The 14,459-nt window shown below is 39.5% G+C and overlaps 1 protein-coding gene across 4 annotated transcripts; it reads left to right on the forward strand.

Moving 5' to 3' along the window:
• Positions 1–17: 17 nt before the first annotated feature.
• LOC102312771 lies at positions 18–14,453 on the forward strand. 4 transcript variants are annotated; one of them, XM_042218360.1, is made up of 12 exons: positions 18–2,722; positions 4,059–4,610; positions 6,076–6,164; positions 7,049–7,270; positions 7,515–7,679; positions 8,711–8,810; positions 9,046–9,177; positions 10,678–10,764; positions 10,942–11,040; positions 12,003–12,044; positions 12,444–12,483; positions 13,340–14,453. In XM_042218360.1, the coding sequence occupies exons 1-11, from the start codon at positions 18–20 to the stop codon at positions 12,478–12,480; spliced, it is 4,230 nt and encodes a 1,409-aa protein (XP_042074294.1). In that variant the 3' UTR covers positions 12,481–12,483; positions 13,340–14,453. The 4 variants fall into 4 exon arrangements, with proteins under 4 accessions (XP_042074294.1, XP_005916291.1, XP_005916293.1 ...); XM_005916229.3 differs by lacking the exon at positions 12,444–12,483; XM_005916231.3 differs by lacking the exon at positions 12,003–12,044.
• Positions 14,454–14,459: the final 6 nt, after the last annotated feature.

The following is a 14,459-nucleotide window of genomic DNA, read 5'->3' on the forward strand; positions in this document are numbered from 1 at the left end:
CCTCAAGTGATAATAACATGTGGAATAGACCCAAAGATTCTGAGAGCCCACCTAATATTTTAGAAGAAGTTGGAGGCAAAGACTTAGTGGGTAACATGACAGAAAAGGAAAGCAGACAAGAGATCTTAAAGTCAGAGAATTCCCACCACAAAGGGAAAAGTCTTGAACCTCAGCTTAGTTTGATCACAGAGCAGACTGAATGCTATGAAAACTGGAAGGATGAGTGGAAACCTATTACTTTGGATGATCTCCAGCTGACGCCACCAGAGGAAGACTTAACTGGAAGAGGCAAACCTGCTATTATTGGAGCACAAGAAAGAGCAGCTTTGGCCACAAAGAAAACAATCCTGAACACTTTAACACCGGACACATCTAAAGAAGAGGACGAGGGGGTCCACAGAAAAAAAAGGGAGCAACAGATGGAGCTTTTAGACTTCTGGACGTACTCTGCACAGAAAGGATTTCTTAAATCTGATAGCGGGAACACCACGTCTTACCCCGAATCGCTGGATATGTGGAATATGACAATCCGGGATGACAGTTTATCACCTCTCACAACCCCTGAGAACTTATCTCAAAACTCTGGTTCTTTCTGTGGACTGAACACCAATATCAAGGGTGGAACATCTGTAGAAAATCCACTGGGATACTCAGATGGTGGAATGGAGATGTGGAACACCACCATACAGGAAGACAGCTCTTCCGCAATGACGACTCCAGAAGCACCTGAAAATGGAAAGGACCTTAGTCACATGGATTCAGTGGATGCCACTGACACTGTTGGGACACATGCCAACAAAAAGGAAGAAGAAGACAATTTAGAAGAGAAGAGTGATCCATGTGAAGCATTTAAGCAGACGCCTGAAGTTGTGAAAATAGTCATCGAGGCTGCAGAGGGCACAATGCAGAGTGAAGAAACAGAAGGCATCGATGTACAAGGTGCTCAGAGTCGCAAGAACTCTGCAGATGATGACGATGACACATCCACCTATGAGGGCACTGACGTGTGGCAGTTACCCATCTGTGGCATGGTGACCTCCACCTCTGAATATGACAACGTAGGAGCAGGTACATGGAGCCTGGCATCCTCCCCTGACACCTCTGGCTGCCCTGTAGCAGACATGATACAGCTTGAGGAGCAGTCTAGCCCTTTTATAGCTGTGAGCAAACCCATTCTGACAGATCAGAGAGTAGATATCACAAATAAAGAACAGGCAGACGACCAAGTGTTTCTGTTTGAGGCAGCCAGTGAGATGGGTGGCCGAAGCAGAGAAGGATCAGAGGAGACTGAGTGGATAGAGCAACCCAGAGATCATTCCCCATTTCTTCTGGTCAACTGCTCCACTGGCACTCGGCAAATTTCACAGTATCCAGAGGAAGCTGCTGAACCACAAATCCAGGCTGACCAAACATTATTCCCAGCCTATGTGACGACCAATGAAGGTGAGCATGCCACTGAAAGTCAGGTGGGAGCTACAGATGGGAGCAGAAGACATGTAGATGGAAAAACAACAGAAACTGTATCTCTGAGCTCCAGTCCTGGTGGAGAGAAGGACCTAATGGAAAACCCAGACAGTGGTTGCACAGATAGTCCAGATGAACTTGGCCTAGAAATGGAATACATCATCGTATCTGGCACGGTAAAAGAAGCTACAAGAGAGTGCCTTGACAGACCTAAACGGAGTGAAAGGCAATCAAAGGCAACAAAAAAGTCCCTGGAGACATTTAGCATGCTGTCATATGCAGCCTCGGTACTGCAACGTCAGGCCCAAGCTGCAAAACAAAATTATAACAAAGAAACACTGCCAAGTAAGTTACACCAAGTCAGAGGAACTGACAGTGCTCCCAATGCAGACCAAAATCAACCTGTCGAATCAACTCCCTACGAAGCAACTCGTGATAGTGCAACTGACTGTCACGTGGTTCCAGAAATTATCAGTCCCAGCCAATCGAAAAATGACTCGGAAGCTTTTCATCAGTCTGATTCTAGACCAACAAGCTCCAGTCAGTCAGAAGGAAATTATGACAGTGAGTCAAGCATTGTGCCCCGCAGTGTGTCTCCATCATTAAGATATCCATCAGATCACTTCTTGAAAACCAGAGAGGAGGTTTATGTCCACTCACAGATCTCAATGGAAGATTCAGACGAAGGCGGGGAGACGCCACCCGCTCCTTCTCCATGTCCTGCTTCCTTGGGTGACTTCCAAGTCTGGGGGGCTCAGTTAAGGAGAAAGGACACATCCCAAACCACGTCGGAGCCACAATCCCCTGTGCTTACCAACAGTTCGGCCTCTCATGCCAGCTCTCTGATTGGCACCCCAGTAAATGAAACAAGTGTTTGCATTGACAAAAGACTAGGATTACCATTTTCTGGAGATTTAATGGAAGAGGAAAATGACGTTGAGGAGCAGGATGAGGAAACCAACACACTAGAGAATGCTGTCCTTCCAAAATGGACTTCAGAAGTGCAAAGAGAGAGGGAAGAAAGACAAGAGTTTGCATCTTCAGACCTGCTGAGCTTTAGTGATGACTTAATTGGAGGGTCTTCATTTCAGCAAGCAGGAATACAAACACATGAGCCAAAGAGAGATGGGTTTCCACTGAGCAGAGTGGATTACCGTGATGGACGACCTATAAGGACTGAAGATTGGGATAAATGGTCTATTGGACAACAGCCTGGAGACACTGGAGCTTCACAAGATAATTATTTACCTGATTTAAGGTAAGAAACACAATCCAAATACATATGCTTTCCAAATACTCCGGAGTTAGAGGTGACTTCATTTGTGCTGAGTAGAGAAGATATAGAAGTAATTCTGCAGCACTCTGTCTTCTTTACTTGATAGACTTTTCTATTCTCAGGCTGCTAACGGCAAATAAATGAAAATGCCTGCGCACACCGACCTGTATCTCTCTCTCATTCACACACAGGCAGCCCTCCTTCCTTTCACTTTCCCTTAATTCTTTTAGTTTCAAAAGTTTTCTCAATGAAGTATTTTAGATAACTGAACATAACTGAACTCACGAGCCAGAAGGAACACCTAAGCACCAGAGTCTGGTGTGTGTATGGACGGATGGAAGGATGAGTGACTGACAGAGGATAAGAGCCTGAAGGGACTATGTTTGTTTATAATATGTGAGTGTGAGTGAGAAAGAAGCAAACCTTGCGTGTGAATGGATGCATATCTCATGTGTTTAGCAGCCTGGTTTGATCTGCAGCTCTGTGTGTTTTTGAGTGTGTTTATAAATCTGTTTATGCCTCATTAGATATGCATTACCTGCCTCATTACAGCTGCAGACCCACCACAGCTAATGGAAACAGCTCCCTTAGCTCTCTTGCAAGGTGTTGGCATTGTGCGTGTGTGTGTGTGTGTGTGCGTGTGTTCATTCATGCACTGGTACCTTTAGCTTCAATAGTTCTTTAGTAAATAAATCAATAGAATATACTGTCTATGAAGTGGAGCCTGTTCTGTATTTCAGAGAATTACAAATATATCTTTGGCCTACAATGTTGAAGACATTTTATTTCATTCTCTTTATTGCTGATTTTAAACACTGTTGAAATAGTCCTGTTGGGTTAGGTTTAGTTTCACAAAACACAATGTAAATGTCCTTAAGCGCTAATCAATGTATGCAAATATACATCTTAAAAAAAAGAACAACTGGATTTTTCTCTGCTTATTCTATAGTTTTTATAGTCATCTTTGCTTCCTTCCTTTTCCAGAGACATATTTGTGTTTTTTGGCACATTACCGCCACCTGTTGATTGGTAGAAAAATGTCTGAAATTTAAATCTTGTCACCCTGGTACCCATGAACATGCATTTGTGTCTTTGCACGTTTAGAGAAGAATAAACAAACAAAAAAAGGGTAATGTAGCCTTCAAGGGCCCCAAATTTTCTTAATGATATATTATCACTCCACTTTTTAGGTGTTTGGTTTATGAATGGACAGACTAAAAACATTGTAGAGATAAAAAAGTATAACTGTGACTCTGTGTGTATTAATTCTGAATATTTTTCCACTCTATCTTCAATTATCCCCTTTTTCCTTTAAAAGAAGACACCAAGACATAACATCACAAGTGTCGTCCCACCCTGCTCAAGAAAATGCTGCATACCAGTGGTCCGGACAACAGAACACAACTCAGGGTCAAACCCAGTACGGCTATAACTATCATCACATCGATCAAAGAACTGAAAACCAGTGCACCTATCCAGCCTTTGTAGAGAGCAAATCCAGCCGACAGCAGGATGCCACTGACGTCTATGCCGAGTTTACAACTGATGCCACGGCTACAAAATACAGATACGAGCAGACTGAGAACTGTTTTGAAGCTGGAGATAAATCTCCAAACCACTTGAGTGACACACACTTCAGGTGTCAGGACACAGCTGAAAGTCAGTATATAGTTGCCTCCACTTCTTTGTGCACTTCTGACTTCCAATACTCTCAATATCCAGCTAACAGCCAGGGTCAGTATGAGTCTCAGTCAGACCATGCTCATTATCAGTCTGAAGGGAAGCCTTTCTATCAATCAGATGTCCACACTGAGACAGAGGATCACGCACGGTATGTGCTGGAGGGATATGTTCATTTTCCCCTGTCAAGGTGAGCTTTCATTTATATAGACTCAGTCAGCACAGCAGGTTATTCACTGTGTAAAACCTCAGTTTTTACTCTTTTCTGGAATTTAAGCTGTACTACTTTCATTAGCTAAGAGTCAGACCCTTCTTATGTCTACCCCTTGCTTAGTAAAGATTTTCTATCACTGGTCTTTTTAAACAGACTAGAAAAAAATCACATGCAATGTTGTTTTGAACCACAAGGTGGCAGCATAGATCAACCTTGTAGTTCTTTTTTTAGTGGTCAAAGCAGCAAGGCTCATATTCTTCTCATCATTCTCTTTACTCATGTTTTAGGCTAAATGTGTTTTTGCACTAAAAACCATAAGAACTGGAAAATGAAAATGGTCCAGTGGTCTCAAATTTTGTTTACTACGTAGAACCCGAATCTGACTCCACTGCACTTGTATAAGGCATTACAAGGATCAAGGACATTGCATTGTATTATCCATAGGACGAAAAGCATAATAGTTCCAATGTAAAGAGGGACTGCACCATATTATAGGTTTTATACATTTAAAAAAATGATTATATAAGCAGAAATGGGGTCATTTCTAATGTACAGTTAGCAAAATATAGTCCTTTATGTACATATAGTAGTGAATATGTAGATAAATATACCTGTAGGGGTTTTTGATGTGATGTTTTTAAAAAACAAAAGTCAAGTTGTGTAATCAGTCTCTAGGTTGTATGCATGTGTTTCACATGTGGCTGTGCATGCATCCTGTTCATTTGAGTATGTGTGTGATTATTGCAGGTCAGATTTTTCATAATGGTTTGTGTTTTGCTCCACTTTGTAATTCTGATAATGTGCGGCCTCTTTGGGATACACAGCTCTCCCCTGTCTTTCATTTGGTTTGTGTGCCTGTGAGTTTCCATACACGCACAATAGGCTTTTCAATAATCAAGTGGTCATGTGACTTGACAGTGGGGAGAGAGGTTCAGTCACTCGTGTTCAGAGAAGACAGGTTGAGAGAAAGGTAGAAGCCCATAAGATGGAGGTTTTTTTAAAGGGAAAAAGAAAACCTTTTGCACATCTGTGCATATAATCATATGTAAGTGCTCTCTCTATTTTGCTTCTCTCTATTGTTAGAGGCCTTATTCAAATCAGGGTCTGTTAGAGGGGCTTTAGTTTAGGGAGGGGGAGCTTCCAACACTGCTCAGCATTGTTTCTTCAGCCCACACGTGCAGCTTGGGAATGAAGCAGTGAGTGCGTTTCTCTCTGTCTGCTTTGTCACTTCTAAATTATTTCATGTCCTGAGTCAAACAAACACATTTTACACTCACTCGGATTCAGTGTCATGGGAACAGTTAGTGCTTTTCACTATATAGATGATTGTATTTGGCTTGTTTGGCCCAATACTTTGTGTAGTTGTGCCTCTGGTGGCAGTGGTTGTAGCAATGATAATTTATGTTGTGGCTCACTATTGTATTTCTGAGCCTGTGAGCAGACACTCCCAACAGGAAGTTGGTGCAGCTGGGATGATGATGAAGATGGCATCCAATGAAGACGCTACAGATGACAAGGAAAACAAAGAAGGTAAACGTTTGCATTGTTTGCGTGATTTTCTATAAATTTGATTGTACTGTGCACAATTGCATTTCTTTATATTTTACTTCTGCGGAGACAAACAGTAGTTCTGAAAACATCTGTGGACATTCACTGCACTTTCACTTAATTTCAGTCCCCTCATTGTACCTCATCATTTTCACAGGAACTGTTTGTTTGTTAACACTTAACACTGACTGAATCATTCATTTTAAATGATGTCTTCATTACTTTGTTACTAGCAGCCCTGTCACAGAGGTACATAATCTGCCCCCATTTCTTTAAATAACAAAGTTTGACGGGCTTAAAATGGTATTCTGTGCCAGCAAGGTGAATCACTTATAACCTGTTAAATGGCGTGGTACTAGAGAGGAGAGTATGTCGGTTAGTCAAACCTCAGACTGCTTGGGTAAAAATTTCTCACACACTCAAATATCCTCGAGGCGTTTAAGAGCTAGTTCAGTGTTCCACCCCCACAATGAGCTTCCTCGTCAATCTATGTGTTCTGTTGACTCAGAAAAGGCATTTAACTGCGTCCCGCGCAATATCCTTTTGGGGTGTTTCAGGAGTATAGAGTATCTGGCTCAATGCTAAAAGCCATTTAATCACTTTCAACCAAAGCATTGCCATCAATAAGACCATGGTTCTCAGCCTGAAGAGAGTGCCCATTCAGATGGATGGACAGACAGACATTTTAATCAAAAGGATTCTTCATTTAGGAGGATTTACCAAAGATCCTTAAAATGAATTTTTTGTTGATTTAAAATAAATAAATAAAAACATTTATTTTCATAAGGTGTTCATATGATAATCTTTAAATGATCAAAAAATGAAAGTGGAAAAAAAAAAGTAAACAAATGACTTTCTCTGCACAGACCAGCCCTCCTCAGCTGATATATCTGGCGGGTCCAATCAAAGAAGAAAGCTGGCAGCTCCACCAATGAACGTGTCCCTGGACCACAGTGAGGGGTCTCTTCTTTCAGAAGACACCCTGGATACAGAGGATGACGGCTTGGATACTGGGGATGACCTGGATGTCAACTTAGATGAGTTGGACACACCTGACGAGGCCGACTCACTGGAACTTAATAAACATGGTGACAGCAGACACATTCTCATTGGAACAGCCACAATTAAAAAATACAAAGACTATTTTACAGGTTTTTTTACAGCATGCAATTTTTACAGATAGGAGTTAAGGGTAAAATGTGAAAAAAGTAAAGACACAGCTTGTCAGCCTCGTGTCAAAACTACTGGCCCATCAGCTCTCCACTATATGTTGTCTATTAAATTAAAATCAAACTGTTAATATGTATTTGATTCGATCTTATGTCACCTCAGGGGACTCAGAGGAGTCCGTTTTGGGTGCCGGAGCGGCATCAAGAGATCCAGGCCACAGAGCAGCAGAGGAAAGCAGGCTGTGGAGGAGCGTGGTGATTGGAGAGCAGGAGCACCGCATTGATATGAAGTGCATTGAACCCTACAAAAGAGTCATTTCTCATGGAGGTACGTAAACACAGCTACGACAGCTTTCAGTTGATAGCATTGGATGAGCCTCCCTTGCAGTTATCTTGCTGTTTCTCATCTTTTTAGTTGAATCATACAACTAAAGTGTGTGTGTGTGTGTGTGTGTGTGTGTGTGTGTGTGTGTGTGTGTGTGTGTGTGGTGGCTGCAATGACGAAAAGCGAGAATATCAGCCCTCTCTGAAGTTTCCCCTGTACTTTGATACAACTTTTTCTGCTGAATAAAACAGACGTTATGATGGTGTAGATGTTAATAAATAATGTTAATAATGCATAGTTTTACTTGTCTGTGGAGGCAAAAAAGATTCTGTCTTCATTTTAATATCATTTAATTAATTAAACTATAAAACTGATAAAAACTGATAAAGACTGATAAAAAAAAAAGCTGTTGTTTTATCAGTCTTTCTGTTGACAGCAAAAACCTAAGAAAAAGTGGTAGCCGACTGACGCGGATCATTATATCTATGCCACAGTGTGTGTCTATCTGACTTCGCACTGAAAATATTGAAACAATTACTTGATTGGTGCATGCAGTTTAATAAAAACCGCATGCAAGTCCGTTGCAAACTAATATTACACATAATTAAAAAGTTGATGTAACTGAAAAGAAAACTAAAATCAAACCTGAAATCAGAATGAAAACTAGTTTAGAAAAGTGTGTTGGGGTTTCTGATGATTACCAAAAACTTTGCTGTGTAATCAGAGTTTATCAGATGTCAGACTAGACTCTTGTTTGGCTGAGACTGAAAAAGTATATAAAGTGTGAGAAGTATAAATATGTGATGGGGTTAAGTAGAGGACTCTTTCTTATTGATGGGACTGAATGTTTAATAGTGAGGGTCAAGTCCCACTCACATTGACCCATGTGTCAACCACAAAAATAATAATAGTAATTGCTTTTTTAACTGATAGGCCTTGAATTAGTTATAAACCGGACAAGAATGTTAGAAAAATGATTTGTATTATGATTGATATGTAACGTGATAGTCGTGTTTGTGTCTCTCATGTTTCAGGTTATTACGCTGAACAGAAAGCCATCATTGTGTTTGCTGCATGTTTCCTACCAGAGAGCAACTGTGACAATTACAATTATGTCATGGAAAACCTTTTTCTGTAAGTACATTCAAAAATGACCGTGCTTCTGGGTTAGCGTACGCTGGCGTGTCTTTCTGCCGCTGCTCTCTGTGTGTAGCTCTGTTTTTATGTACATCACGCCCGTGTTTCATCTCTTAACCAAAGCTTCTCACATTTCATTGAAGTGACGAAAAGAAAACTTTGCTACAGTCACAATGTCTAAAATAAATAAACATGTCTAATCCACTGTATTTTGTTCTCCTTCTCTTTGTAGATATGTGATAAGTACACTGGAATTAATGGTGGCTGAGGATTACATAATTGTATATCTAAATGGTGCCACGCCTCGCAGGAGAATGCCTGGTTTTACCTGGATGAAAAGGTGCTACCAAATGATAGACAGAAGGTAATATTAACACAGATATGTTTATTGCAAATGTAATGCCGTAGTATATGTACCATGTGATTTCATTACAGATTACATGCATGTTAAGTTTTCATTGATAGTGTGTATTATGATTTCTAAAAAAAAACAACTCACTTGACCCTAAAAAACACCTTTAAAATATAGTGAACTGATTAAATTGAAACTTCAATTCAGTCTGGTTTAGTGTAGTTTATTAAAATCCCCGCAGTGCAGCAACCATTTTTCTGGCGTCATTAACCTTTACACTTTGGCAGCGCACTACTCAAGCTTGGACATTTTCGATCATAGCAAAACCAAAACAAACCACACACACAGACAAAAACATTTTTAAAAGCCTTTTTAAGCCAACTTTAATTTAACACAAAGTCATGTCGAATAGATGTTAGAGGGTTTTTTTTATAATCTACCTTTTCTGGTTTCTTTTGTTATCTGTCTTGACAATAAACGTATTATAAAAGAAAAATGAAAACGACAAAAAATGCAGTCATAGATGTAAGGACCAAGTAGTTTAGTGTGATTAGGTAGTTGGCTGTAAACCATGAAAGTTCACTGCTGCAAAACAGCCACTACTTTAATATTTCCCATATTGAAATAACCTATGTGCTGTAATCAGTTTAGTTCTGTATAATTATATTGAACGTGGAGGTTTTCCAATCTGGAAATGCACTGGCTATGATTTGGTGACGTAACCATTGGGGGTGACAGCCAACGATTCTCCGTCCATGCCTCGAGATTCTGCGTGTTCACGTGAATCTCGAGCGGTCCAGGCCTCGAGAGCCGGTGTCCTGTAGGTTTTAGATGTATCTTTGATCCATCACAGCTGATTTCAGTGGTCAAATTACCTCCTCAACATTTCTTGAAGTTCTCCAGAGGCCTGGTAATGACCCAGGGTGATATCTAAAACCTGCAGGACACCGGCTCTCGAGGCCTGGTGTTGGCCACCCCTGCTCTACGGTATTTCTAGTTGTGTATACTCTAAGGAGAATGCAGTTTTCATTCCCAAATCTAAATGTTGTAAGAAGGTAGTTTTGTTGACGCAAATATTTCAAACTCAAATAAAATGGTGGACTATAAGTTCAGTAGTGTAAATAAACTTTATATAATAAGGAGGCTCTCTGAGCAAACCCGCATGTGAGTAATATGATTTATTATTGCAGAACATGGCTTTTCTCTCTTTTCGTGTTCCTGCCATTAAAAGAAAGAGCAAAAGAAAAAATGTAAAACGCTGCGCAAATGTGAAAGAAACAGTCTGATCTTCCTGCTGTTAATCCTGTTGCTAATGTACTCCATTTTCTTCTTTCAAAATGTTTGTTTTGTCTTTGTTTTGTTGTATTTTGTATAATCTTAGATTACTTTCTTTAAAGCGCTTTGTGACTCCTGTCTGAAAAGCATTGTATCACTAGATATCAATGATAAGCTATAGTCATCAGTGCAATTGTACTCCTCTTTTGTGTAATTCCTGACTGTTTTGTCCCGCAGACTGAAGAAAAACCTAAAGATGTTCATCATTGTTCATCCATCCTGGTTCATACGGACTTTGCTAGGAATTACCAGACCCTTCATAAGGTCTCAGAGTTGTAATTGCTATTTTGCACGACTCTCCCAGCTATTGAAATTCATTCAGATTCATTTATAATTTAATTGCAGTCAAAGTCATGGAGATCTTCATTAGAAAGGATTATCATGTAGCATTTAGCAAAACCATTTTTTACTGTAACTCTTTTTGATTTCTATTTCCTTCAGTTCCAAGTTCAGCAGTAAGATCAAGTATGTGCATAGTCTGCAGGAGCTCGGAGAAATCATTCCTATGGAGTATGTGCATATACCTCACAGCATTGTCAGGTGAGCCAGCCTGTCATTAATATAAATGCCATTGGTTGTTGATCATGGTTGATCATGGCATTTAGCCAAGGACTTCGGGGGAAACAAACCACAACCGAACCACATCTTGCACATAATACATTGTTGTGAAGTTTCTGGGTGTTAAACTTACCTGACTGGTGTTCAGCCCTATGTAATTAAATTTACCTTTCTTTCATCTAGTGAAAACTGAAAGCCCGTCGGTTTCTGACATTCCTGTTCTAAACAAGTCAATCAAACTTTTCCCCAAAACTGGCCTTGAAACGAATCCACTCCAGCCTATTGGAGACAGTAAAAAATCAGAAGTTTTAAAGCCTTCTTAAAAACAAAGATATTACTCTGTTTTAATTGTATGATTTATTTTTTTCTGTACTCATGCCTTTGTTTGTTAATGTGTAAGACCAGAGAGCTGTTTTGACGGGTTCCTTTGATTTACTAGTGTATACCAGATTTTCTGGAAAAACTGATTGCACTTATTTTTTCTTCAGGTACCTCAAGTTGCTAATCATCACTTTTAAAACTAGATGGTTTAATTAATGTGTAGTTAAACTTCATTAAATAAAAAGAAAGGGAAACAATTTACAGGTTTGGGGGGTTTTTTTTGGGTTATTAAGCAATTTTGACTTCTTTAGGTTAAATTGGATGTTCTGAGGCCCACAGCCTGAAATGAGTTTGACACCCCTAGTGCAGAATAAAAGTCCTCAACGATATATTTAATGTGTGGTGCATGTGGCATTTTACAACCATTATTGTAGTTGCAACTATGTTTGAATATTTATCTAAGTCTTCAAATACTCTTACTTCTGTAATTGCATTTTAGAGACAAATTGTTTTTTGCAAATCTACTCAGGAAATTCACTGAATTTCCTTAAAAATTGAAACCAATCAGTGCAGATTGTCATCTTAAGTGCTTTAGGCATGTTTACAAATTTTTCTGCCCAAAGGTATGACCAGGAGAGGAGTTTGAACAAATTTGCATGCACGAGGTAAACCACTTAATCTGCCTCTTTCTATGAGTTGGTTATGTCTAATTCTCCCTGAAAATCCTTCATTAATTTTCTCATGCTGAGACTAACCTTTGACTGTCTTCTTATCCAATACAAAGGCACATTTAAAAAAAAAAAAAGCATTTTGATGATTGAAATATTGACTCATGTTGAGGCAAACTGTTACACCCCATGCATTGCAGTACATTGCTTTGACCTTGAATACTCTCACCTTTGAGCACCAGTGCTTGTTTTTATTTTTATCAATTCATTTGTCAGTGCAAGTGTCGATATAGGCTACTGATCCCCAGCTTTTGCATGTCTACTGACAGTATAGTTGCTCAGTTAACACCCGTCACTTACTTTTGCTTTCTGACTTTCAACCTAATGCTAAACCAGACTGGACACAGAATTGCAGGACACAGCAGCAGAGTAAGTGGTAAGTACTCTGCTGCTCCCGTTTAACTGTTTGTGCAATAATAACAGTGTGCAATACACATACACTTCTTCTTCTTTTTTTATTACTAAGTTAATATACTGTGTTGTGTTGTTTGTGTTGCGTAGTGATGTGTCATATCGTGTCGTGTTGTGTTATATGTAGTGCCGACGTAGGACAGTTTTCCAATTTCATTGTACTACTGTACTATGTATGACTGTGCAATGACAATAAAGAGTTATTTTATCTTATCTTATCTTAACAAGAAATGTTTGAAAAAAAATAATCCACCCCAGTTCACTCCATTCACAAACATTCCAGTCAAACAGATTGCCAAAACCCTTTTGAAGTAGTTCCTCCTCCAGAACCAGCCTTGCAGATCCTTCCCAGAATGATCAACTAGGCTGTTAGCTTTTAAACCTGCCCAGGTCCTTTTGAGAAAGTACTGATTTGTCTCTAACTACTGTTAGAGACAAACAAGGGGAAATTTATTGAAATATTCCAATGCTAGTATATGCAAAACCTCAAGTATGGTAGAAATGTGGTAGAACATCCAAACACAACGGGTTAGGCTTCTGTATTTTGATTAAATATCATGGTTGTTTCTGACCTGTGTTATAAAACCTAGTTTTTGCAAAATCAGAAATTTGGGGGAGGTAAATTTTTTAAAAACACCACATTTTCTCAAAGATAAACTGTTCCTTCCAGCTCTGGTTAGTCTGAGGTAGTACGTCTCTACACTACTGACCTGTGACATGGAAGTTGGATGTAGTTTTTGTGCTATTATTTTACTGTAAATGTTTTACTGTAAAGTGGATATGTTGCAATCATTTCTTTTCCTTCTTATCTCTCCCCTTAGAGTCAACAAGGGGAACTCTGCTGTGTGACGAGATAATTGGCTGCTGCCCTTCTTCTCCTCCCCGTGTTATGCTGTACTTGAGCACAGCATCTCTGAATTTGAAGCCAGCCTGTAGTATAAAATATGCTGAGCTGTCACAACATGTAACTCAGAGAGGATGATGCTGTGGTGCAATACATCAGGAAAAATCTAATTCAGATCTGAGGGTTCCGAATATACAGTAATACTGTGGTTGTGGTGCAGAGACTGTACTGTGGTGTGCTGAAGGGAAATGCTTTATACTATAATACAGTACTCTCAGCACTTCATTATGTTCTCCATTTGTTTTCTTTTACTTCAACTTTTTTGTTTACCATGCAACTCATATTATAGATTGCCTTTAAGGGTACTTGTTATTGGCTTGTAACCTACATGTATTAACAACAATCATGTATTGATAATTAACTCTGGGTTATTGTAGTAGCGTATTTTCAAAAGCCACAGTGATGTTTTTGAGTAGTACTAGCATCCCATCTAAAAAAAGCCACAAAAATGAGGCGAAGGCACACTAAGCTTACAGGAGATGTAATTTACTTTAAAGACATTTATTGAAGTATTTTCGAATTAAATTATGTCACAGTAGGTAAAACGAAGCTAACGCAGCAGTCTGTGTTAGACACTAGATCTGCGTTCTGGCACGGGATGCCACTTGCTAATCAATATTCAGTACACATGAAGTATTTGTCTTTATACATGTAGTCCTAAAATGAGTAGAAAACATGAATTCTGCATGTTATTTCAGTTAATGCTTCAACATCCCGTCTGTTTGCTAACATTTTTGTTTGCACACATAAATCCCTCCTGTCCACACTGACAGGAAATAGAAGGGCCAACCCAATTTGTAATAGTTTTCAAAGGTCTGGGCCGCTCCATTTAAAGCAAGGATTGACATTATGTCAACATCTCATTTAGCACCTCAGTCAATCTTTATATGAAATGTTTACAACCCATGTGTCACTGTGAGAATAAAGTAGAAGAGCTGTGCTGTAACAGAAGTTGTGTGTTGCATGCTTTTAGCTTGAAATTACTCTGACACATGCACACACACACCCAAAAGCGGAGCACTGTGCTGATACAGTAC

This window comes from Haplochromis burtoni, unplaced genomic scaffold (assembly GCF_018398535.1).
Source record: "Haplochromis burtoni strain Fernald_Lab_line unplaced genomic scaffold, NCSU_Asbu1 Contig_18, whole genome shotgun sequence".
NCBI classification, from domain to species: domain Eukaryota; kingdom Metazoa; phylum Chordata; class Actinopteri; order Cichliformes; family Cichlidae; genus Haplochromis; species Haplochromis burtoni.

What these genes read in the sequence shown, in the direction of transcription:
- LOC102312771 (XM_042218360.1), top strand. Translation starts at nt 18, where the DNA reads ATGTGGAATAGACCCAAAGATTCTGAGAGCCCACCTAATATTTTAGAA. An exon ending in ACTGGAACTTAATAAACATG is followed by an intron (nt 7,271 to 7,514) that starts GTGACAGCAGAC and finishes ATGTCACCTCAG; the next exon opens with GGGACTCAGAGGAGTCCGTT. An exon ending in GTCATGGAAAACCTTTTTCT is followed by an intron (nt 8,811 to 9,045) that starts GTAAGTACATTC and finishes TTCTCTTTGTAG; the next exon opens with ATATGTGATAAGTACACTGG.